The sequence below is a fragment of the Sus scrofa genome, chromosome 13 (genome assembly GCF_054392235.1).
Source record: "Sus scrofa isolate SSC_HxYL_T2T_F1_AM1 chromosome 13, Sscrofa_HxYL_maternal_Yorkshire_Landrace_v2.0, whole genome shotgun sequence".
NCBI lineage: Eukaryota > Metazoa > Chordata > Mammalia > Artiodactyla > Suidae > Sus > Sus scrofa.
This window is the reverse complement of record NC_139395.1, coordinates 154,146,509-154,171,481: the sequence shown is the minus strand read 5'-3', so window position 1 is coordinate 154,171,481 and position 24,973 is coordinate 154,146,509. Positions and strand designations below refer to the sequence as shown.

The following is a 24,973-nucleotide window of genomic DNA, read 5'->3' as shown; positions in this document are numbered from 1 at the left end:
ACTCTATTCCACTCCTTCTAATACAAATATGACTTGCTTTGTTCCTGGTCTTAAAGTTGTTACAACAAAAATGAAGGATTATTTTTCATTAGCTTGTTCTACTTCTGAGACTAATTTATTTAGAAGCAGGAACTTAATTATTATTGACTTATCTGCTTTATCTTTTTGCCTAGGGAAAGGCAATTGAATAAAGTAGAACATAAACTATTCTTGCCAGTAATGAATGACCAGTTCAAGCTAATGCCTTTCTGCCATTCCATAGAACTTAGCTAACTTGGCATTTCAATCTTTTTTGTTGTCATTTTTTTCATGTTTCATTACCCACAGACGTAAACATACCCACATTTCCCACTAGCCTAGATTAAATCATCAGCCAGTCAGGAGGAGCGGATAATGGTAAATTGAAAGATCCTAAACATTAAGTGGATTTTATTTATTTATTTATTTTGCTTTTGGGGGCTGTACCTGCAGCACATGGCAGTTCCCAGGCTAAGGATCAAATGGAAAATGCAGCCACTGGCCTACACCACAGCCATAGCCACAGCCACAGCAAAGCGATCTGTGCCATGTCTGCAACCTACACCACAGCTCACGGCAACACTTGATCTTTAACCCAATGAACTAGGCTAGGGGTCGAACCAGTATCCTTGTGCATACTAGTTGGGTTCATAACCTGCTGAGACACTGAGACACGATGGGAACTTCTGAGTAAGTGGATTTTAAAGACCAGATGAAGCCAAGAATAGTTAAAATGAGTATCCGGTATCATTTTTGGTAGTAAATTTAAATTATAAAAGAAGGCAGTGTGATAATTGTAAAATTTATTGAGTGCCTACTTCTGGTCATGCAGAAGTGCATGAAGTATGCATGAAGTGTGAAGTACTTTAGAGGAATTAATCTCTTTTGATTGTCATCATAACAACCTTATGAAGTAAGAACTATTCTTATTCTCATGAATTGGATAAGCAAATTGAGGTTGAGAGAGGTTATATAAATTACCTGAAATCACATGACTAATAAGTGTAAGGCTGTGATTTAAAATCCAGCCTGTTTAACTTGAGAATTAAACTCTAAATCAGGTCATATTTGCCAGTTTTTATGACTTGTTTCACTATTGCCAAGTTGTTTATTGCTAATAGTTCTGACTCTTAATTTCTGCTAATTTATCTGGAGATAACTTTTAACCACTTAAATACTTGAATCTTTTAGACTGTCTTGGGTCTTTTCAGACAGGCCTGCCTAGTACCACAGACAGCCCTGTCTATAAAATAGGCAGGTCTATCTACAATCTTGTTACTGCCAAACCAAATGCTTTATTTCCTTTCCTTTTCTTTTCTTTTTTTTTTTTTTTTTTTTTTTTTTTTTTGCATTATAGATAATGATTTATTTTGCTCATGGTTCTGTGAGTTAGCTAGGCAGGTTTTCTGGTCTGGACCCACCAGCTGACCACAAACACAGCCTCAGTTTCCTCCCATGTCTAGGATCAGCTGTTGGGTAACCTTGTGGCTGGATGATCTAACATGGCGTCATTCACATGTCTGGAGTTTTGTGCTGACTGTCAGCTGTGGTTGGTTTTCCTCCCTGTGGCTGCTCATTCTCCACTAGGGTAGCTTGGGCTAGATCACATGATAGTCTTGAGGTTCTAAGAGAAGCAAGAGACCAGTCCCCAGTGCACAAGACTTTTTGAGTCTTTGTTGGGTCATGTTTGTCCTATTGATCAAAGCAAGTCACATGGCTTAGGAAGAGGGAGAGGGAAGATATAGGCTCCATCTGTTAATTGGAGGGAAAGAATTTTTGGTCATTTTTCTATCTGTCAAAGAACTCTAGAGTGGGAAATACAATGGGACTTTTGCAACACTTTAGCCACGACTTAGAGCTCAATCAAACATTATGACTGTGTGATGTGATGGAGAACCTAAAATTATTTTTATGAGTAGTTATTTGATTTCATGAATTCCAGTTATTTAAAAATTAATTCAATTCTAATGATTCTTTTATTTATTTATTTTTGTCTTTTTTAGGGCCACATCCACGGCATATGGAGGTTCCCAGGCTAGGGGTCTAATTGGAGCTGTAGCCACCGGCCTACACCGAGCCACAGCAACGCGGGATCCCAGCCACGTCTGAGACCTACACCACAGCTCATGACAATGCTGGATACTTAACCCACTGACCGAGGCCAGTGATCGAACCCGCAACCTTGTGGTTCTTAGTCAGATTCTTTAACAACTGAGCCATGATGGGAACTCTCTAATGATTCTTAATGTTTTCTTTATCATATATTAAATTAAATCAAAAATCATGGTCTGCTTCTGAGATATCAATTCTATTTCATTCATCAGTAGCTAATCCTACACTAGTAGCATACTGATTTAATTATTATAGTACATGTTTTATTAAGCGGTGAACCTAGTTTTATTGAATAAGTAAAATTTATTTCTTACTACACTTTTAAAAAGTGTATATATTTCTTGTTGAACTTAGGAATCTTGAACTGCCTTCTCCAGTACACATAAAATGCATAGAGATTTTGATTTTAAAAATATATTAAACTGGCAAGTTAATTTGAGAATTAAGTATTTTAGCATTTTACTATCCATGCATATCTGTGATCTCTTTCTCTATTTGCTCAAATATTTTATATTGGTGTTTTTTATCTCATTTTTCTTGTTATGATGCATCCTGTTCCCTATCATAGAGTTTTTATGGTTAGTTTTTGCTACTGTGAATAAGCATATTTATCCTGCATCCAGATCCTTTAGTGAAATTGATGAGTAGATGTTAAATTTTATTTCTTTTTTAAAAATATAATTGTATATATTTAAGGTGTACACCACAGTGTTTTGATATATGTATACATTGCGAAATGATTATTACAATCAAATGAATTAGTAATTTCCCATAGGAACTATTCTGAGTGTGTGTATATGGTGAGAACACTTGAGATTTACTTCCTTAGAAAATTTCCAAGATCATATATTTTCATTAATTATAGTCACCATGCTGTACCTTTCTGCTCCACCATCCTCTGGTAACTACTGTTCTATTCTCTGTTTCTATGGGTTCAACTTCTGCTTTTCAGATTTCACATATAAGTGAGATCATGTAATATTTGTCTTTTGTGTTTGGCTTATTTCACTTAGCATAATGTCCCCCAGGTTCATCATTTTGTCGCATATGGCAGAATTTCCTTCTTTTTAAAGGGCAAATATTATTTCACTGTGTGCGTGTGTGTGTGCATGTGCACAGTATGCGTGTCTGTGTACACAGTATTTTCTTTATCCATTCATCCATCAACAAACACTTAGGTTGTTTCCATATCTTGGCTGCTCTGCATGATGCTGCAGTGAATATAGGAGCACATATAACTCTGAGATAGTGTTTTTATTTTCTTTGGATTTATACCCAGAAGTGAGGATGCTGAATCATATGGTAGTTCTATTTTTAATTTCTTGAGGAAGCTCTGTACTGTTTCATATAGCAGTTGCACCAATATTCAATCCCACCATTTTTTTTTGAGAATAAATTTTACTTATTTTTCATCAATACATTAATTTTCATTATTTTCATCACAAAATTTAGTGTGCTATTTTTAATATATACATATACATATATGTATATATATATATACACACATACATATATGTGTGTTTGTATATATATACACACACACACACTCTCTTTCCCCCATATAGATTATTACAGAACATTGAGTAGATATCCCTGTGCTATATGGTAGGTCCCTATTAGGTAACTCCCCTTTTTTATGGTAGTGTGCATATGCCAGCCCTATCCTCCCAATTTATACTCACCCAGTTTCCCCTTTGGTAACCCTAAGTTTGACCTCAGAATCTTTGAGTCTGTTTCTGTGTGACAAACAAATTATTCTGTATCATTTTTTTTTATGCTGAGACAAATAGGAAATTTATTCTACACTTTATCCCATTTTGTATGACTTTCATCTTTACTATTTAGTATTATCTATTATATTTCAATTTTTCTTTAAATATTAGCATTATATTAAAACTGTGTATATTGTGCAACTAAAATTTATATAGAAGAAAGCCTTATATACCATTAAATATTTTATATAGCATAATAAAAAGAATAATTTAACTGGTAAGAATAACAAAAATTTACACCCTCTGAAAATAAGTACAATATAAAATGCATAAGTTGGTTAAAAAACAGTGTAACTTATATAAATATGTCCTCACAATTTGTTACATCTTATTGATTCTTCAATATAGGCATTCCACCATTCTAGGTGATGTGATAAGCAAGACATTATAGACCTTACATTGTACCATGGAGAGAAATGGATAATAATAATACACTTGTAGAGCTGTATTATTTAATTGTACAGTTGCATTATTTAATTATAATTATCATAAATTCTTTGATGGAGAGGAAATCAGAATCAGATCTAAGGAGACTTCAGCATTCCAAGAATGATGTCAAATGACCCCCTTCATGGTGGATTATGTGCTTATTTACTGTGAGATACATTTCTTCTTCAGAGATTCCTTGTTTGTGTATCAATTGCAGGGTTTTGGTTTGCAGTTATTCTGAAGTTTTGATATAAGAGTCTATATGTATATGAGACTGTTTTAAGCTGTTGTTCTCTTAATTGCAAGTTCGTCCCCAGTGTCCTGCATTTGTACCCACCTCTTCTCATGATTCCTGATTTTGGTGGTATAATTGTGCATGGATGATTTTGTATCTTTACTGTATATATACCTTTACTGGTGAGCCTTGTCATTTGTGGAATTTTTGTTTCCTGTTGCTGTCTTTTCTTTTCTGCCTGGAGAAGTTCCTTTAGTATTTGTTGTAAGGCTGGTTTAGTGTTGCTGAATTAATTCTCTCAGCTTTTGCTCATCTGTGAAGGTTTTGGTTTCTCCTTCAAATCTGAATGAGAGCCTTGCTGGGTGGATTAATCTTGGTTGGAGGTTTTTTCCTTTCATCATGTTAAAAGTATATCATGCCACTCCCTTCTGGCCTGCAGGGTTTCTGCTGAAAAATCTGCTGATAACCTTATTGGGGTTCCCTTGCATGTTACTTGCTTCTTTTCCCTAGCTGCTTTCAAGATTTTCTTTTGTCTTTAATTTTGGTCAGTTGGATTAATATGTGCCTCAGTGTATTCCTCCTTGGGTTTATTTTATATGGTACTCGTTGTGCTTCTGGATTTGAGTGAGTGAGTGGTTCCTTTCCCATGTTAGGGAAGTTTTTGGCTATTATCTCTTGGAATATTTTTTCTGTCCCCTTCTCTCTCTCTTCTCCTTCTGGCACCCCTATAACATGGATGTTGTTGGGTTTTACGTTGTCCCAGAGTTCTCTGAGACTCTCTTCATTTGTTTTCAGTCTTTTTTCTCTCTTCTGCTCTGCATCCGTAATTTCCACTAATCTGTCCTCCACCTTGCTTATTTGTTCTTCTGCCTCCTGTATTCTGCTGTTAGCTGCTTCTAGTGAATGTTTTATTTCAGTGATTGTATTTTGCATGTCTTCTTGTTTAAGGTTTATATCTTGTATCTCTTTGCTCAGTGTTTCCTGTAAGGTATCCATCTTTGCCTCCAGTTTATTTCCAATGTCTTGCATCATCTTCAGCATCAACAGTCTACAGTCTTTTTCCTGGAGGCTGAGAATCTCCTCATCGCTTAGCTGATTTTCTGAGGTTTTTCCTTTCTCCCTCATCTGAGTTATAGTTCTCTGCCTTTTCATTTTTATAGGTTTTTGGTGTGGTGACCTTTTTCCAGATAATAGAGTTGTAGCCTGTCTTCCTCTGGTGTCTGCCCCCCTTGTGGCTGAAGTGGGTATGGGGGCTTGGTGTAGGCTTCCTGATGGGAGGGGCTGATGCCTGCCCACTGGTAGGTGGAGCTGATTCGAATCCCTCTGGTGGGTTGGGCTTAGTCTCTGGATGGGATTAGAGGCAGCTGTGTGCCTGAGGGGTCTTTAGGCAGCCTGTTTACTGAGGGGCGGGGCTGTGATCCCAGCTGGTTTGTTGTTTGCCCTAGGGCTTCTCAGCACTGACTGACGGGTGGGGCCAGATTTTTCCCAAAATGGCCACCTCCAGGTTAAGGCGGCTGCTGAATATTCCAGAGAGCTTTGCCTTCAATGTCCTTCCCTCACAACAATCCAAATTCACCCCTGCTTTCCCAGGATGTCCTCCAAGACCTGCAGTCAGGTTTGGTCCAGATTCCTATGGAGACCTCGCTCTGCTCTGGGATCCAGTGCACATGAAAGTCCGTGTGCACCTTTTAAGAATGGGGTCTCCATTTCCCCCAGTCCTGTGGAGCTCCTGCACACAAGCCCCACTGGCCTTCAAAGCCAGATGCTCCAGGGGCTCTTTCTCCCAGTGCCGGATCCCTGCACATGATGGTTTGATGTGGGGCTCAGAACTCTCACACTTGTAGGTGAGTCTCTGTGAACCAGTTAGTTTTCAGTCTGTGGAGCTTCCCACCTGGGAGGTATGGGGTTGTTTATATCATGGAATCACCCCTCCTACCTCTTGATGTGGCTTCCTCTTTTTCTCCTGGAGTATGGTATCTTTTATAAGGTTTCCAGTCCATTTGGATGGAGATTTCTCAGCCTTTAGTTGTGAATTTTGTTGTTTTTAGGAGAGAAGTTGAGTTCCAGTCCTTCTATTCTGCCCTCTTAATCCCCCTCAATCTCACCATTTTTATGTCTTCTTCAGAAAATAGTCTGCTAAAGAGTTCCCGTCATGGCACAGTGGTTAATGAATCTGACTAGGATCCTTGAGGTTGCTGGTTTGATCCCTGGCCTCAGTCAGTGGGTTAAGGATCCGGCATTGCCGTGAGCTGTGGTGTAGTTCGCAGACACAGCTCGGACCCCGCGTTGCTGTGGCTGTGGCGTAGGATGGCAGCTGCAGATCCGATTAGACTCCTAGCCTGGGAACCTCCATATGCCGTGGATGTGGCCCTAAAAATGACAAGAAAAAAAAAAAAAAAGAAAATAGTCTGTTCAGGTCCTTTCCCCATTTTTAGCCAGGTCATTTTTTTTGTTTTTTTGCTTTTGATTTAAATGAGTTCCTTATATATTAACCCTTATCAAATAGACGGTTTGCAAATATTTTCTCCCATTTTATAGATTGTTTTTTCATTTTGTTGATGGTTTTCTTTATAGTGCAGAGGCTTTTTAGTGTGATGTGGCCTCACTTGTTTATTTTTGCTTTTGTTGTCTATGCTTTTGGCATCAATTCCAAAAAAATGTTGCTAAGACTGATGTCAAGGAGCTTTGCCTGTATGTTTTCTTCTAGGAGTTTTATGGTTTCAGGTCTTATGTTTAAGCCTTTATACTATTTTGAATTGATTTTTGTATATGGTATAAGATAAGGGTCTGATTTCTTTCTTTTGCATGTGACTCTCCAGTTTTCCTAGCACCATTTATTGAAGATACTATTCTTTCCCTATTGAATATTCTTGGCACTTATGTTGAAAATTGGTTCTATATACATGTGTTTGTTTTTGGACTTTCTATTCTGTTTCATTGATCTGTGTGTCTGTATTTATGCCTGTACCATATTTTTCTGATGACTACAGCTTTGTAATATAACTTGAAGTCAGGAAGATGCCTCTAGTTTTGTTCTTCTTGCTCAAGATTGCTTTGGTTATTTGGGGTGATTTCTGGCTCCATATGAAGTTTAAGCTTAGGTTACTTATTTATTTATTTATTTTGAAAATGCAGTTGGAATTTTCATGGGTAATTGACTTGAATATGTAGATCATTTTGTTCAGAATTGATATTTTAACAATATTAATTATTTCAATCCATGAACACAGGCTATCTTTCCATTTATTTGTGTTCTTTGTGTCTTCTTTATCTGACCAATGTTTTAAGACAATTATATGTTATAACCATTGATGAACATAGAAGCAAACTAAATTCAACAGTTATTTCAAAAGGATTATATATCATGGTCAAGTCAGATTTATCCGTGGGATACAAGGAGGTTCAACATTGACAAAGCAGTAAATGTAATGCACCACATTAACAAAATGAAGAATAAAAAAATCATATGATAATATCAATAGATGCAGAAAAAGCACTTGACAACACTCAGTATACTCTCATGATAAAAGCTCTCAACAAATTAGGTATAGAGGAATGTATCTTACCATAATAAAAATCATATATCACAAGCTAACATCATATTCAGTGGTGAAAAGCTAAAAGCTTTTCCTCTAAGATTAAAATGAGATAAGGGTGTCCACTCTCACCATTTCTAGTCAACATGATGCTAGAAGTCCTAGCCAGAGTAAATAGGCCAGAAACATGCATTCACATAGGAAAGAAAGAAGTAAAATTGTCTCTGTTGCAGATGACATGATCTTATATATGGAAAACCCTGAAGACTAATAAAAATCCTGTTAAACCTCATAAATAAATTCAGTAAAGTTGCAAGATTAAAAAATCAACATATAAAATTATTTACATTTCTTTTTTCTTTCTTTCTTTCTTTTTTTTTTTTTTTTGGTCTTTTGTGTTTTTAGGGCTGCACCTGTGGCATATGGAGGTTCCCAGGCTAGTGGTTGAATTGGAGCTACCACTGTCAGCCTATACCACAGACACAGTAATGCCAGATTTGAGCCGCATCTGCAACGTACACCACAGCTCACAGCAATACCAAATCCTTAACCCACTGAGCGAGGCCAGGGATTGAACCTGCAACCTCCTGGTTCCTAGTCAGATATGTTTCCACTGCGCCATGATGGGAACTCCCCAAATTAGTTACATTTCTATATGCTAACAATGAACAATATGAATAAGACATTAAGAAAACTATCCTGTTGATAATAACAAGAAAAAGAAAATACTTAGGAATGAGTTTAACCAAGGAAGTGAAAAATCTGTACATCAGAGAGTTTCTTAAGGTTTCTTTTTATATAGCTTTTTGCTGCTACTACCCAAGGGATCAGGGATTGTAAATCTTTAAGTATTACCTTTGGGACTAATTTTTTCAACATGAAAAATACCGCATTCATAGCTTCTATTTCAGTAGTCAAGGTTGGTATTCAGCTCTAGTCTTCTCTTTCTTAACTTTTTCCCTACTATTATCTTGACCCCCCCGCCCACTTACGAGTAAAAATACTGCTACGCATTATGATAGTACTGTTATGAAAAGGTATTTCATCAATGTGTTATTTTTAAAAATGTGTCTCCCAGGTTTTGCCTTTCCTAGGTATTAATTTTTGGGGTTTTGTTGCTGTGATATCAAAAAATGTGTTGATTGTCTGAGAATTGAATTTTGGGCAACAGATTAAATTAATGGAAATTATGGGGGTATATAGAGCCAAAAAATACTTAGTACATTGCTTCTGAAATTCTGCTTTGGTGAGTAGAACTCTTAGAATAAATAGCTCACATTTGCCTCCTCAAGCATCCACCTGTTTGTCAATTTTTACCTGACGGACTGACTCTGCTGGCCGCAGTTGAGGCCTATTACCAGCAGCAACTTGAGGTGGAGGCCTGACAGAGTGCAGGGTTTCATGTTTCCTTGTAGTAATCTCTTCCAGATTTTCTTTCCTCTTTGAGCATGGATCTTGTTCTCCCATTCCTAATCATAAATTTCTGAGTTTCTGTATCCATTTTCACTGTACCCTGAACCATTGTACTTTTATTATCATCCATGCTCTATTTTTTCTGCCCTGTTTTTTTTTTTTTTCAAAATGAACTATTTTTACATATTCTGGAAAAATTAATAAACTGACACTAGATTTTTACAAGTACCTTGAGGTATAAAGCCATAAGAACTATAAAGGTTTACATGATTCAGTTTCTTCTAGAACTTATTCTAGAAGGCCCTGAGAAGTAGGAGGTAAAAAAAGCATTTTTCCGGTTTGTAATGCTCCTTTCCCATACCCTATGACTCAAAGATCAGAAATGACAATTGCTTCTCCTTTTTGATACAGTCATACTTTTTTCCTGATTGATGCATGAAGCATAACGATCACTTGATCTTCATTATATAGCTTACTGAAGTTAGGAGCAGAAATGTTTGGTTATTGTTTGGTTATTGGCTGATACTGATTCTACCCCAAGTTGAAGCTCTGATGTTTCTTATAATCCCTTTGAAATCCACCTTGTTCTGGTTTTAAACTGATATCATGTAAATCAGAAGGTGACATTCTTTCATCCTGAGACAAGATTAAAGTACTAAAAAGCTACATGGATCTCATTTCCAAAGCTATCAATCAAACTGTTTACCCACTAGCTTGGTGATGTTAGACAAGTTGATTAACCTTACTAAGCCCGTTTATTCCTCTGTAATGGCACCTCCTATCTCATAGGGCTACAGAAATAAATTCAAAATTAAATGAGATCATCCATGTAAAGTGTTTTTCACTTTACCCTGTACATAATAAACAAATGGTGGTGACAGTGGCTGGGGGGCAATGACTGAATGCATTTAGTCTTCATTGTTTATTTCTACTGTAGCAAGAGGAAATTTGTCATTTTTAAGTCCTTTGCAACTGAGTAAATAGGCTGAGAAAAGAAAGACATCAGCTCTGCATTAGTCGTTTGGTAGGAAACAAATGCTGTTTCTGCAAGTAGATTGTAAATTTAGATCTTTTTTGTTTGTAATGGAGGCTTAAAATATTTACTCTTCCTATTATTGGAATTGACGAAGATGCCATATGAGGAAAAGAGGTGGTTCTCAAATACTTAAAGATTATACTAATAGAAATAACAATAGTACCAGCTATCTCAGTGGACTGTTTGAAATCCAGGTGTGTCGCTCACAAGGGAATCAAATTAAATAAACAGCAAATTATTTGTAGTAGTCCAACCATAACTAAATCAGGGAATATAACACTAAATTAAGCCTATTGTTCATTTCTTTTAAGGAATACATTCTTAGTGAGAAATAGAGAACTATCTTGTTTGTCTATCATTTGTCTTTTAAGTCTGCTGTGGTTTCTAGTGTATTTGTATGAGGAATATAGAATTGGAAAGTGCTTTGAAATAATTTAGTTTATCTCCTTATTTTATAGATGAAGAAACTGATATCTTAAGTAATGTGTCCATATTAGATAGTTAATAAAGGAGCCAGGACCTCGATTAGGTCTCCTGACTCCTAGCCCAATATCTAGGCTTCTTCCACATCATCCTATCAATAATTTTGCTTCATAAGATTTTTATTTTTTCTTCTTTAAAAAGTGATTTTTGGAGTTTCTGTCATGGTTCAGTGATAACAAACTCTACTAGTATCTATGAGGATGCAGATTGAATCCCTGGCCTTGCTTAGTGGGTTAAAGATCTGGCGTTCCTGTGGCTGTGGTGTAGGCCAACAGTTACAGCTCCAGTTCGACCCCTAGCCTGGGAACTTCCATGTGCTGTGGATGCACCCCCCCACCCCTCCCCAAAAAAGTGATTTTTGTTTTACACCTAGGCCAAATTATTTTTCTATGACTACTAATTTTCTTTTTTATTATTTATCAATGAGAAAAGATTAAGTTCTCGGAATTTTGTTTGAAACATAGACACATAATATAGATTCAATAAAAGATATATATATTTCTTTCAAGCATTATACAGAATTAAGTTGAAATGTTAAATAAGTTGGAAATAGAGACTAGTGTAACCGGAAAGAAAAGGGTTTCAGATAAATAGGAGGGTTTGAGTGGAAGTGCTAGAATAGTAAGATGGAATGGAAGTGATGATAGGAAAGATACTGTGAGTAAATAGAATGTCAATTTTGGGTTCTTAAAAGAGGTCTGGGGGAGTTCCCGTTGTGGCGCAGTGGTTAACGAATCCGACTAGGAACCATGAGGTTGCGGGTTCGGTCCCTGCCCTTGCTCAGTGGGTTAACGATCCGGCGTTGCCGTGAGCTGTGGTGTAGGTTGCAGACGCGGCTCGGATCCCGTGTTGCTGTGGCTCTGGCGTAGGCTATGGCTGCGGCTCCGATTAGACCCCTACCCTGGGAACCTCCATATGCCGCGGGAGCGGCCCAAGAAATAGCAACAACAACAACAACAACAACAAAAAAAAAAGACAAAAAAAAAAAAAAAAAGAGGTCTGGAAGTGTTTGATGAGGATGTGTTAATTTGAGGCCGATGATATTAATTGTGATGGTCAGTTGAAAGAGAGGGAAGAATGATGTAGTCAGGGTGTGTGATAGATTGAAGCAAGGATATTGAAGACGTAAGTCTGTTAATAGGGCTCAGAGTACAGAGAAAATATACAAGTGAGATGGTAAAAATCACCTAAAAAGATAAAAATGAGTCTTGTGGAAGGAAAAACAAACAAATAGTGGAAGTACTTTAGAGAGGACAATCTGGCCACATTAAAAACTGTTCTACACTCTAGTTGTGTCCTTTTTTGAATGGTAAAGATGATAGAATTGGATACCTTTTGGGTATACCCATAGTTACTTCATGTCATTAGAGTGTGTGTATTCATATTATTTATGTCAGTACATATTTATATGTATATCTCTATACTTTTCAGTAGTGAGAATTAAGCCTGTCCATCTATTATTTGGTGTGTTTTTTGAAGGTATATTTTAGCATACCTATATGATATTATGAGAGAAGTTTATATTGTATGAGAAATAATGAGATGGTATGAGAGAAGATAAAATTCATTTAATTTGAACTTGATTCCCTAATATTTTGAAAGAACACCTTTCTATTAAGTACTATAAGCTTATATTTACATAGACTGCTTGTTTATAAAGACATTTACATGAATTATCTTAATTATAAGTCTTGAATTCTTTTGGTGACATTAACAGTGTGAATATAGAATCAGAGTTACTCACTATATGTGTTAAACTGTTGTAATAAAAGTTAGTAGTTTTTTGAATGCCTATAACGTTCTTAAGCCTTGAGATAGCATAATCTTTACCTCAAGTGGTTTGCAATATAATACCATAGGAAGAAATACAATTAGGTAGTAAAGAATAGTGTACTTTTATGTTAGATCTAGTGATACATTGATATCTATAACATATCCCCATGTGAATAACTGTATATATATTTAAATATATTATGTAAGGGTGGGTAGTTGTTCTGTTCCAACACCTTAGCATTATGTAATTGCATGTGGTTACAGTAATTCACAAAGGTCCTCAGAGGGTAAATGGTGAGGATGATAATCACTCAACTTTTAAATGAAGTCTCAAATGTGCTTTCATTAATGTGGAAAGTTAAGACAATAGCTCCAAATAGAGAAATGTATTGGTTTACACTTATTCTAGATAAATATTTTGTTTCCATTGTGATGCAGCAGAAACTAATCCAACTAGTATCCATGAAGATGCAAGTTCAATCCCTTGCTTTGCTCAGTGGGTCAGGGATCCAGCTTTGCCTTGAGCTCAGTGGGTCAGGTTGCAGATGTGGTTTGAATCCCGCATTGCTGTTGGCTGTGGTGTGGCCTGGCAGCCGTAGCTCTGATTTGATCTCTAGCCTGGGAACTTCATATGCTGCAAGTGTGGCCCTGAAAAGCAAAAAAAAAAGAAGAAAAAAAGAAAAAGATTTTATTTCAATACTTAAAAATATTTGGTTGCGGTTATTCATCTTTCTTAGAAATATAAGAGAATAGTAGTTTTCAAAGGAACTACTGAATGCATGCACAAATCATACTGATGTTCTTTAAAAAAATTTAAAAAAAATCTAATCATTGCATTAATCTAAGTGCAGAGGACAAATTAAAGGCATGGTCCCTACTCACAAAGGAGTTTAGAACTTATTTGGGGAGACCAAAGGGCAATAATCATTCTTTATTAGTTTTGAATAAGTGCAAGACTGTGGTGTTGGTTTAGAATTTTAGTGAATATTTTGTGTAGGAGTGAGACCTTGCATTGGGCTTTGAGAGATGTCAGTAAATATTTTATTTTTGAAAAATACTAATAATTAGGACATTTGTCTATCACTATGTATAAATAAAATTTCCAGTTTTTCCTGTGTATAAATATATTTTTCTAGAAAAAAACTAGTTTTTTTTTTTGTAGATACTTTGAAAAGAGATGTTTTTAGCAGCTTAAATGACAGAATAATAATGAAAAAGTTTTTGAAGTGTATAAACAAGTAATTGCTTATTGAATACCAAATTCTGATGGAATTTGTTGTCATAGCTGCAACAGAAATTAATTACATCAGATCTGCATTTCTAATGGGATTCTAACAGTTGTAACTTCTTTAGTATTAAATAACATTGATATGTAAGAATATAATGTTATTATTAATCACTGTGTTCCACTCTAGTGAAAAATATTTTGTCTCCCTAACCATTTTTTTTTTAAATTTTAAATTTTTTATTTTTAGGTCCGCACTTGTGACATATGGAAGTTCCCAGGCTAGGAGTTGAACTGGAGCTATAGCTGCCAGCCTACACCAAAGCCACAGCAACACCAGATCCAAGATGCATCTGCAACCTATGCTGCCGCTTGCAGCAATGCCAGATCCTTAACCCATTGAACAAGGCCTGGGATCAAACCTGTGTCCTCATGGATTCTAGATAGGATCTTAACTCGCTGAGCCACAATGGAAACTCCTCCCTAACCATTTTATATGTTAGAAAATATATTATTCAGTGCTACTGAATAAAACATCTGTTTTTAAACTTTAACAAATTTGACAGACCTCAACTTAACAACTAAAAATAAAAATGGGAATTTCCCCCAATTTTATTGGTAACTGGTTATTTCTAGTAGAAGGAAAATTGCTGATTTTTGTTTTTTTACCTTGTATCTGGACAACTTACCATATATTTTTCTTTCTAAAAAATTTTAGTAGTTTATTTTGTTTTTTAATTTCCTATATTTATATATTTATTATTTTAATTTCTTACTAAATTAGCTTGAATTTATAAAAAAAGCTGCAATATAATGAGAATAATTAGTACGTATGTCTTCTTCCTGATGTTAATGGGAATGACTATACATTTCTGTATTGTATTTATTTTTGCTATTGTTAATATTTATCATCTATAAGTAATTATCCTCTAGCCCTATTTTACATAAAATAATTACTTAGATTGACTGCTGAATTTTATCAAATGACTTTCCAGAGCCTGTTGATATAATTAATCATGAGGCTTTCTCTTGTTTTGTTGATTTAATGATTGTCAATACCTATCCTAATATTGAGCTGTCTTTGTATTAATTTAAATGAGAGTAGGCAGTCAAGGTCTGTCTAAACCCAGCAGAAAAATACATTAAAATTTTATCTTCTCTTCCACGTTTATGAAGGAAAAAGTACTAATGACGATCTCTTTTGGCTTTATTTTAAAAAAGTATTTATATTTTTCTGAAAATGCAATGTCAATTTAAATATTATTGTCAGAGAAATATGTTACTAAATAAAACAACCAATCAGAATTACAGACTCCTTAGAAATTAAAAATTGCATTCACAAGAGGTAGCAGCAGTTGCAAGGCTGAGGACTATAAAACTTTAAGTTAAGGAAAGGAAAAGAGTGCAATATGTTGGCAACAAATGAAATATGAGGTATATGTACATAAATTTCTGGAATAAATGTTATTTGGTCATGGTTTATCATTATTAGTATATATTACTTGATTTGATTAGTATCTTATTTAGTATTTTGTGCCTATAATCATAAATATTTACTTTATAATGCTTAAAAAAATCTGAAATTATATATACTGTGTTAATAAACAATTAATAAAAAATCAATGATAAGAATAGAAAAAATTTTTTTGAGTCAAATTAAGGACCAGCCCAGAAACCTACTTCCCAGATTATTCTAAAAAACTTATTTTTATTTATTTATTTTTTATTTATTTTATTTTTAAAATAACTTTCCCAATACAATTTTTTTTCCTACTGTACAGCATGGTGACCCAGGTACACATGCATGTACACATTCTATTTTCTCACATTATCAGGCTCCATCATAAGTGACTAGACATGGTTCCCAGTGCTACACAGCAAGATCTCATTGCTAATCCATTCCAAAGGCAATAGTTTGCATCTGTTAACCCCAAACTCCCGATCTACCCCACTCCCACTCCCTCCCTCTTGGCAACTACAAGTCTGTTCTACAAGTCCATGATTTTCTTTTCTGTGGAAAAGTTCATTTGTGCCATATATTAGATTCCCGATATAAGTGCTATCATATGGTATTTGTCTTTCTCTTTCTGACTTAACTTCACTCAGGATGAGAGTCTCTAGTTCCATCCATGTGGCTGCAGATGGCATTATTTTGTTCTTTCTTATGCCTGAGTGGTATTCCATTGTGTATATATACCACATCTTCCTAATCCAATCATCTGTCACTGGACATTTGGGTTGTTTCCATGTCTTGGCTACTGTGAATAGTGCTGCAATGAACATGCGGGTGCATGTGTTTTTTTAAGGAAAGTTTTCTCTGGATATATGCCCAAGAGTGGGATTGGTGGGTCATATGGTAGTTCTCTGTATGGTTTTCTAGGGTACCTCCATTCTGTTGTCCATAGTGGTTGTACCAGCTCACATGTACCAGCTCACATTCGCACCAACAGTGCAGGAGGGTTCCCTTTTCTCCACACCCCCTCTAGCGCTTGTTATTTGTGGACTTATTAATGATGGCCATTCTGACTGGTGTGAGGTGGTATCTCATGGTAGTTTCGACTTGCATTTCTCTAATAATCAGGGATGTTGAGCATTTTTTCATGTGCTTGTTGGCCATCTGTACATCTTCCTTGGGGAAATGTCTATTCAGGTCTTTTGCCCATTTTTCAGTTGGGTTGTTGGCTTTTTTTCTGTTGAGTCTTTTTAGGGCTGCATCTATGGCATATGGAAGTTCCCAGGCTAGGGGTTGAATTGGAGCTATAGCTGCTGGCCTGTGCCACAGCCACAGCAACATGGCATCAGAACTGCATCTGTGACCTTCCCACAGGTCATAGCAACACTGGATCCTTAACCCACTGAGTGAGGACAGTGATCAAACCTGTGTCCTCATGGATACTAGTTGGATTCATTACTGCTGAGCCACGATGGAAACTCCTGATAATTTTTTTTTTGAAACTTTAGCACTGTAAAAATGTTATTTTTGGACACATTAGATAAATGCCAAAATAGATTGCAAAAGGATTGAAAAGTAGTTCCTTCTAGAAAGTAGGAAATGGGAGAGGGAAGGGTGCAGATTTTTTCTAATTTTCATAATATATCCTATAGAATTATGCACATGATTGAGTTTGATAAAAATAAGACTAAAATGAAAAATGTGCCAACTTAAAAAAATGCAGAACTTGAGAGTTGTGAGTTAAGTTTTATTTGGGGCAAAATGACTACTTAAGCCTGGGAAGCAGTATCTCAAGTCACCTTGAAAAAACTTCTCCAAGGAGGTGAGGGGGGAGCAGGGATATAAAGGAGTTTTTCAGCAAAGGTACTAGGAACAAAAGATTACTGTTAATAAAAGAAAACCAGAAATCTCAAGTTGAGGAATTTGCTGCTTTTCTATGTTTGGGAAGATGCAAGAGTCTATGCTCACTGAAATCACTCCTTTGATATGTACTCTTAGCTATCTGGGGACTGTATCATGTGTTTGGGGCTCACCACCTGGAGTGACTGCTGTCTGATGGCAGCTAGACGGTAGATATTCTTTGTTTCCTTCCTGAGTTCCCTCAAGGCTCACTGCATCAAAGGTGGCTGCAGTTGGTGATGACTGTGACATCATCCTTTGTTTACTGATAAGACAAGCAATGTTTTATTTCTCTAAAGAAAAAGAAGTGTATAAAATTTCAAAATACTGATGTTAACATTACATTTCTATTATATCTACTTCCAGATATCTTATAAAGTGGGAATATATTTGGGCTTTATTCTTCTTTAATTTTAATATCAACTGTCTTTTAGATCTTTGTATATGATGATTTTCTCATTCTTACAAGAGATATAAAAGTCTTGCTGAGAAACTGGTACCAGTACCTCAATTGCCAGTGGCATTTCCATGAGCAGGTATTTTGCCATCCTTGTGCATATAGAGCAGTCTTACCTTTCTATCACAGTGTGATGGGGTTTCATAGGAACTTGTCATTTTTGTTACCATTATGCCACTCCACTGTGTCATATCATAGTCCTCTTAGTCTTTTCCTTCCTTCAAGGGATCACATTTATTCTCATGATCAGTCTGGAAAGTATTGTCATTTTAACAGTCTTAAATATTTTAATACGTGGATATGGGAAGGCTTTCCTTTTGTTTAGGTCTTTAGTTTCAACATTGTTTTGTTGTTTTTAGCATATAAGTTTTGGATCCTTGCACTTCTTTTGTTCATTTTGTTCTTGAGTATTTTATTCCTTTTGTTGTTATTGTAAATGAAATTGTTCTCTTAGTTTCATTTTTGGATTGTGCAGTGCTAGTGTATAGAAACTGATATTTTTACATTAATTTTACAATCTTGCTCTTCATTAGTAATAATAATTTTTCAGTGTATTTCATAGGCTTATATACATAAGATCATGTCATCTGCAAATAGTTTGAGTTCTTTTTTAAAAATCTGGATGTCTTTTTTTTTTTTCTTTCATGTCTAATTTCCCTGAATAGGACATGGAAGTGACAAGAGCAGACATACTTGTTTCATTTCTGATTTTAGATGGAAAGCATTCATTCTTTCAATAATAATATGATGTCAGCTGTAGGTTTTTTTGTACGTGCCATTTATCAGATTAAGTTCTGTAGTTTCATCTATTGATTGCTTTTTAACATGAATGGGTATTGGATTTTCTGAAATATTTTTTTCTGCATCTGTTGAGGTGACCATGTGATTTTTTTTGTCCTATGCTCTAGTGATATAGTCTATTACATTAAATAATTTTTTTATGTTAAACCAACCTTGTTTTCTGGGGATAAGTTCCACCAAGTCATAGTGTGTATCCTGTTACAAGTTGCTATAATCAGTTTGCTAGTATTTTATTGGAGATTTTTACACCTATATTAATAAGAGTTAGTGGTCTTTAGTTTTTTTTCTTGTGATATCTGTTTCTAGTGTCAGAGTAATACTGGCTGTGGAATGTGTTGGGAAGTGTTCCCATCTCTTCTATTTTTTTTTTCTTTTGAGAGGAACTATATTCTGATTATTGCTATCCACATTGCTCTGCATGAAGATTATGAATGTCTTCCTCTTGACAATTTTGTTTGTAAGTCAAAATAATGAAGACAGTTGAGAATCAAAAGGGAAAAACCTTAGTTAAGAATCATGACTAGAACATGGGTTTCTGAGTAAGTATTTTTACTAACTTAGTTGAGAATTCTTTGGAGATTACAGAACAGTAGTTTATTGGTTAAGGACACTGTGGTACATTTATGTTATAACACACTTAGCAACCTTCAAATAGGCTGAGGTACATCTACGCATTTTTTTTTTGCGTGTGGAAATATTTCTATGATATATTTTTAAGTGAGAAAAACAGGTTACAGATCTGGTTATATATTATTAATATGCATATGCATAAATTGATATATACTTTAAACGAAAATGAGGAGTTTATCCCATGAATTCTTTACTGTGTTTTCTCTGGGGAATGAGTTTTTAGATAAGTTACATGGTGTAGTTTATCATTCTGTTCATCTTTGAATATTTATTAATGCAATATTTTATTATAAAAATATTTTCATTAAAAAATAGTTCTTGGAGAACTAAAGATCTGCCTGGATAAGATATAAATCCCCTTTTCCTGACCTTCTATTTTTTAAATTTTCTTATAGCATATTTCATATTGAAATAAATTCCTATTACTGCATATTCCTTTATTAAATGTTAGTCTTATCACCTTTGTGATACTGAGTTCTTTATATTTTTCTTTTCTGTTTTCCCATTGTGTTATTATGAAAGCTTTCAAACATGCAAAGGAGTTGAAACAATTATACATGAACACTCATATATGCATTTGTTACACACACACACACACACACACACACTCAGCACATAGATTGACAAATAGCATTTTGCTGTATGTACTTTATCACATATCTATCCATCCATCTATCTATAGCACTTTTTTGGATGCATTTTGAAATAAGTTTCAGTTGATAGTACACTTCACCTTTTAAAATTTCAGTATTGGATGTCATTAACTAGACTTCAATATTCATTTATAATACTTTTTTCTTAACCTTTTCTTGAGGTACAACTTACAGAGAGATCACAAATTTTATTTTACCATTTGATGAGTTTTGACTAATGTATATAGATATGTAATTCAAACCTCTATCAAAATATAGAATTACCCTCATTCAATAAAGTTCCTTCATATCCCTTCCAGTCAGTTCATCTCAAATAAGCAAACCACTGTTCTCATTTTTTCTCACCATGTTTGTTTTCCTTGTTTACAATTTAATATAAATGTAATCATGCCATCTGTACTATTGCTTCTTTTTTTTTTTTTTTTTTTTTTTTGTCTTTTTGCTATTTCTTGGGCCGCTCCTGCGACATACGGAGGTTCCCAGGCTAGGGGTTGAATCGGAGCTGCAGCCACCGGCCTACGCCAGAGCCACAGCAATGCTGGATCCGAGCTGCATCTGCAACTTACACCACAGCTCACGACAACGCTGGATCGTTAACCTACTGAGCAAGGGCAGGAACCGAACCCGCAACCTCTTGGTTCCTAGTCGGATTCGTTAACCACTGCACCATGATGGGAACTCCTATTGCTTCTTTTACTTAGTGTAATGTTTTTGAGAATCATCCATGCTTCTGTCATTAGTTTTTATCCCTTAATTGTTAAGTGTTATTATAGTATATGAACAAACCACAGTTTTTCTTTTTGACGATCTCATTTGGCTCCTGGACTGTTTCTAGGTTGTTATATATAAAGCTGTTATAGGCATACTTGCATAAATTATTATGTGGATGTATGCTCTTCATTTTCTTGGGTACATGCACAGGAATGGAATTTCTAGGTCATGGATAGGTGAATATTTAGTTTTTAAAGAACCATAAGACATTTTTCCAAAGTGGATATGTCATTTTACATTCCTACCAACAACATTTGGTAGTAGTGTTGTTCTGTTTTGTTTTTTGCACCTTTGGCATGTGGAAGTTCATGGACCAGGGATCAAACGCATATCACAGCAGCAACAATGAGAAACAGCAGTGAAAAAGCCTAATCCTTAACTCAGTGAGTCATGAGGGTACTTCCACTTTTTAAAAAAATAATTAAATAATTATTTTAGTCATTCTGATGGATGGTGGTAGCTTGCAGTTTCCCTGATGACTGTTTTTTACTATCTGCTCTCTTTCAGACAGTTCGGCATGGTTTTCCTTATCAGCCTACAGCATTAGCCTTTGATCCAGTTCAGAAAATCTTGGCTATTGGGACAAGAACAGGTGCTATAAGAATGTATCCTTAATTTTTGGTTTATTATTTGCTATATTAATACCAATTAAATTTCTTTAAGTATTAAGGTAAGTGAAATATTTATGACCAAATAAAATTCATTGTTTCTTTAGAAATGAATAACACACATCATCAAATATATTGGAATATTTTTAATGTCTGTGAGGTAAGTATTAATGTCTCTTTAAAAATCCTTGATACTGGTAATTTGTATCCCCTCCTTTCCCCTGATTAGTCTGGCTAGAAGCTTATAAACTATACTAATTTTTCACAAGAACCAACTTTTGGTTTCATTGATTTTCTGTATTGTTTTCCTTTATTTTATTTCACTGATTCCTGGTTTGATCTTTTGTTTGTTTTATTTTACTTTATTTTATTTTTTAACTGTTATTTCCCCAATACAGTTTGTTTTTCTACTGTACAGCATGGTGACCCAGGTACACATGCATGTACACATTCTATTTTCTCACATTATCAGGCTCCATCATAAGTGACTAGACATGGTTCCCAGTGCTACACAGCAAGATCTCATTGCTAATCCATTCCAAAGGCAATAGTTTGCATCTGTTAACCCCAAACTCCCGATCTACCCCACTCCCACTCCCTCCCTCTTGGCAACTACAAGTCTGTTCTACAAGTCCATGATTTTCTTTTCTGTGGAAAAGTTCATTTGTGCCATATATTAGATTCCCGATATAAGTGCTATCATATGGTATTTGTCTTTCTCTTTCTGACTTAACTTCACTCAGGATGAGAGTCTCTAGTTCCATCCATGTGGCTGCAGATGGCATTATTTTGTTCTTTCTTATGCCTGAGTGGTATTCCATTGTGTATATATACCACATCTTCCTAATCCAATCATCTGTCACTGGACATTTGGGTTGTTTCCATGTCTTGGCTACTGTGAATAGTGCTGCAATGAACATGCGGGTGCATGTGTTTTTTTAAGGAAAGTTTTCTCTGGATATATGCCCAAGAGTGGGATTGGTGGGTCATATGGTAGTTCTCTGTATGGTTTTCTAGGGTACCTCCATTCTGTTGTCCATAGTGGTTGTACCAGCTCACATGTACCAGCTCACATTCGCACCAACAGTGCAGGAGGGTTCCCTTTTCTCCACACCCCCTCTAGCGCTTGTTATTTGTGGACTTATTAATGATGGCCATTCTGACTGGTGTGAGGTGGTATCTCATGGTAGTTTCGACTTGCATTTCTCTAATAATCAGGGATGTTGAGCATTTTTTCATGTGCTTGTTGGCCATCTGTACATCTTCCTTGGGGAAATGTCTATTCAGGTCTTTTGCCCATTTTTCAGTTGGGTTGTTGGCTTTTTTGCTGTTGAGTTGTATAAGTTGCATGTATATTCTAGAGATTAAGCCCTTGTCCTTTGCATCATTTGATCCGACTTTCTCCCATTCTGTAGGCTGTCTTTTTGTTTTCTTTTTGGTTTCCTTTGCTGTGCAAAAGCTTGTCAGTTTGATTAGGTCCCATTGGTTTGTTTTTGCTTTTATATCTGTTGCTTTGGGAGACTGACCTGAGAAAACATTTGTAAGATGATGTCAGAGAGTGTTTTGCCTATGTTCTCTTCCAGGAGTTTGATGGTGTCTTGTCTTCTATTTAAGTCTTTAAGCCACTTTGAGTTTATTTTTGTGCATGGTGTGAGGGTGTGTTCTAGTTTCATTGATTTGCATGCAGTTGTCCAGGTTTCCCAGCAGTACTTGCTGAGAAGGTGGTCTTTTTCCCATTTTATGTTCCTGCCTCCTTTGCCAAAGATTACTTGAGCGTAGGTGTCTGTGTTTATTTTTGGGTTCTCTATTGTGTTGCATTGGTCTGTCTGTCTGTTTTGGTACCAGTTTCACACTGTCTTGATGACTGTGGCTTTGTAATATTGCCTGAGGTCTCAGAGAGTTAGGCCTCCTGCTTGGTTTTTGCTCCTCAGGATTGCTTTGGCAATTCTGGGTCTTTTGTGGTTCCATATGTATTTTTGGATTGTTTGTTCTAGTTCTGTGAAAAATGTCATGGGTAATCTGATAGGGATTGCATTGAATCTGTAGATTGCTTTGGGTAGTGTGGCCATTTTTACCACATTTAATTTTTCCAACCCAGGAGCATGGCATATCTTTCCATTTCTTTACGCCTTCTTTAATTTCCTCAATTAATGTTTTATAGTTCTATACCCCGGGCTTATAAGTCCTTTACCACCTTGGTCAGGTGTATTGCCAGGTATTTGATTTTGGGGGGTGCAATTTTAAATGGTACTGTGTTTTTGTATTCCTTTTCTAATATTTCATTGTTAGGATACTGAAATGCGACTGATTTCTGAATGTTAATTTTACATCCTGCTACTTTGCTGCATTTGTTGATCAGTTCATGTAGATTTTGGGTTGAGTCCTTAAGCTTTTCTATATATAGTATTGTGTCATCTGCATGCAGTGACAGTTTTACCTCTTCTCTTCCTATCTGGATGCCTTTTGTTTCTTTTTGTTTGTCCGATTGCTGTGGCTAGGACTTCCAGTACTGTGTTGAATAACAGTTGTGAGAGTGGGCATCCCTGTTTTGTTCCAGATTTCAGTGGGGAAGCGTTCAGCTTTTCTCCACTGAATATTATGTTTGCTCTGGGTTTGTCATAAATGGCTTTAATTATGTTAAGGAATGTTCTCTGTCTACCCACTTTGGTAAGAGTTTTGATCATGAATGGACGTTGGACTTTGTCAGATGCTTTTTCTCTTCTATTGAGATGATCATGTGGTTTTTGACTTTTCTTTTGTTAATGTGGTGTATGATGTTGATTGATTTGCATTATGTTGAACCTTCTTTGTGAACCTGGATGAATCCCACCTGGTCGTGGTGTACGATCTTTTTGATATGTTGTTGGATTTGGTTGGCTATAATTTTGTTGAGAATTTGAGCGTCTATATTCATCAAAGGTATTGGCTGATAGTTTTCTTTTTAGGTGGTATCTTTGTCTGGTTTTGGAATTAGGGTGATGGTGGCATCATAGAATGTCTTTGGGAGTGTTCTTTCTTTTTCAACCTTTTGAAAGAGTTTAAGAAGGATGGGTCTGGTTTCTTCTTTGTATGTTTGGTAGAATTCACCTGTGAAGCCATCTAGTCCTAGACTTTTATTAGTAGGGAGTGTTTTTTATGACATACTCAATTTCATTTCTAATGATCGGTCTGTTCAGTTGATTTAATTCTTCTTGATTCAGTTTTGGCAGGCTGTAAGTCTCTAGAAAGTTGTCCATTTCTTCTAACTTGTCAAATTTGTTGGCATGTAATTGTTTATAGCGTTCTCGTATGGTTTTTTGTATTTCTGTAATATCCATTGTGATTTTTCCTTTTTCATTTCTTATTTTGTTTATTTGGGTTTTTTCTCTCCTCTTCTTGGCGAGTCTAGCCAGAGGTTTGCCAATTTTGTTTACCTTTTCGAAGAACCAGCTCTTGGTTTGATTGATTTCTTCTGTTGTTTTTTTAATCTCTATTTTATTGATTTCCTCTTTGATCTTTATGATTTCCTTCTTTCTGCTGACTTGAGGTTTGGTTTGTTCCTTTTTTTTTTTTTTTTTTTTTTTTTTTTGCCATTTCTTGGGCCACTCCAGTGGTATATGGAGATTCCCAGGCTAGGGGTCGAATCGGAGCCACAGCCACCAGCCTATGCCAGAGCCACAGCAATGCAGG

At 35.7% G+C, this 24,973-nt stretch overlaps 1 protein-coding gene across 33 annotated transcripts in view; it reads left to right on the top strand.

Annotated features, from left to right (window-relative positions):
- Positions 1-24,973, top strand: part of STXBP5L (syntaxin binding protein 5L) — a 325,816-nt gene that overhangs the window by 33,122 nt on the left and 267,721 nt on the right. For all 33 annotated transcript variants that reach the window (XM_021070302.2, XM_021070300.2, XM_021070297.2 and 30 more), the window contains one exon: positions 21,204-21,301. In XM_021070302.2, coding sequence (XP_020925961.1) covers positions 21,204-21,301 — 98 coding nt within the window. The remainder of the gene's footprint in view (positions 1-21,203; positions 21,302-24,973) is intronic.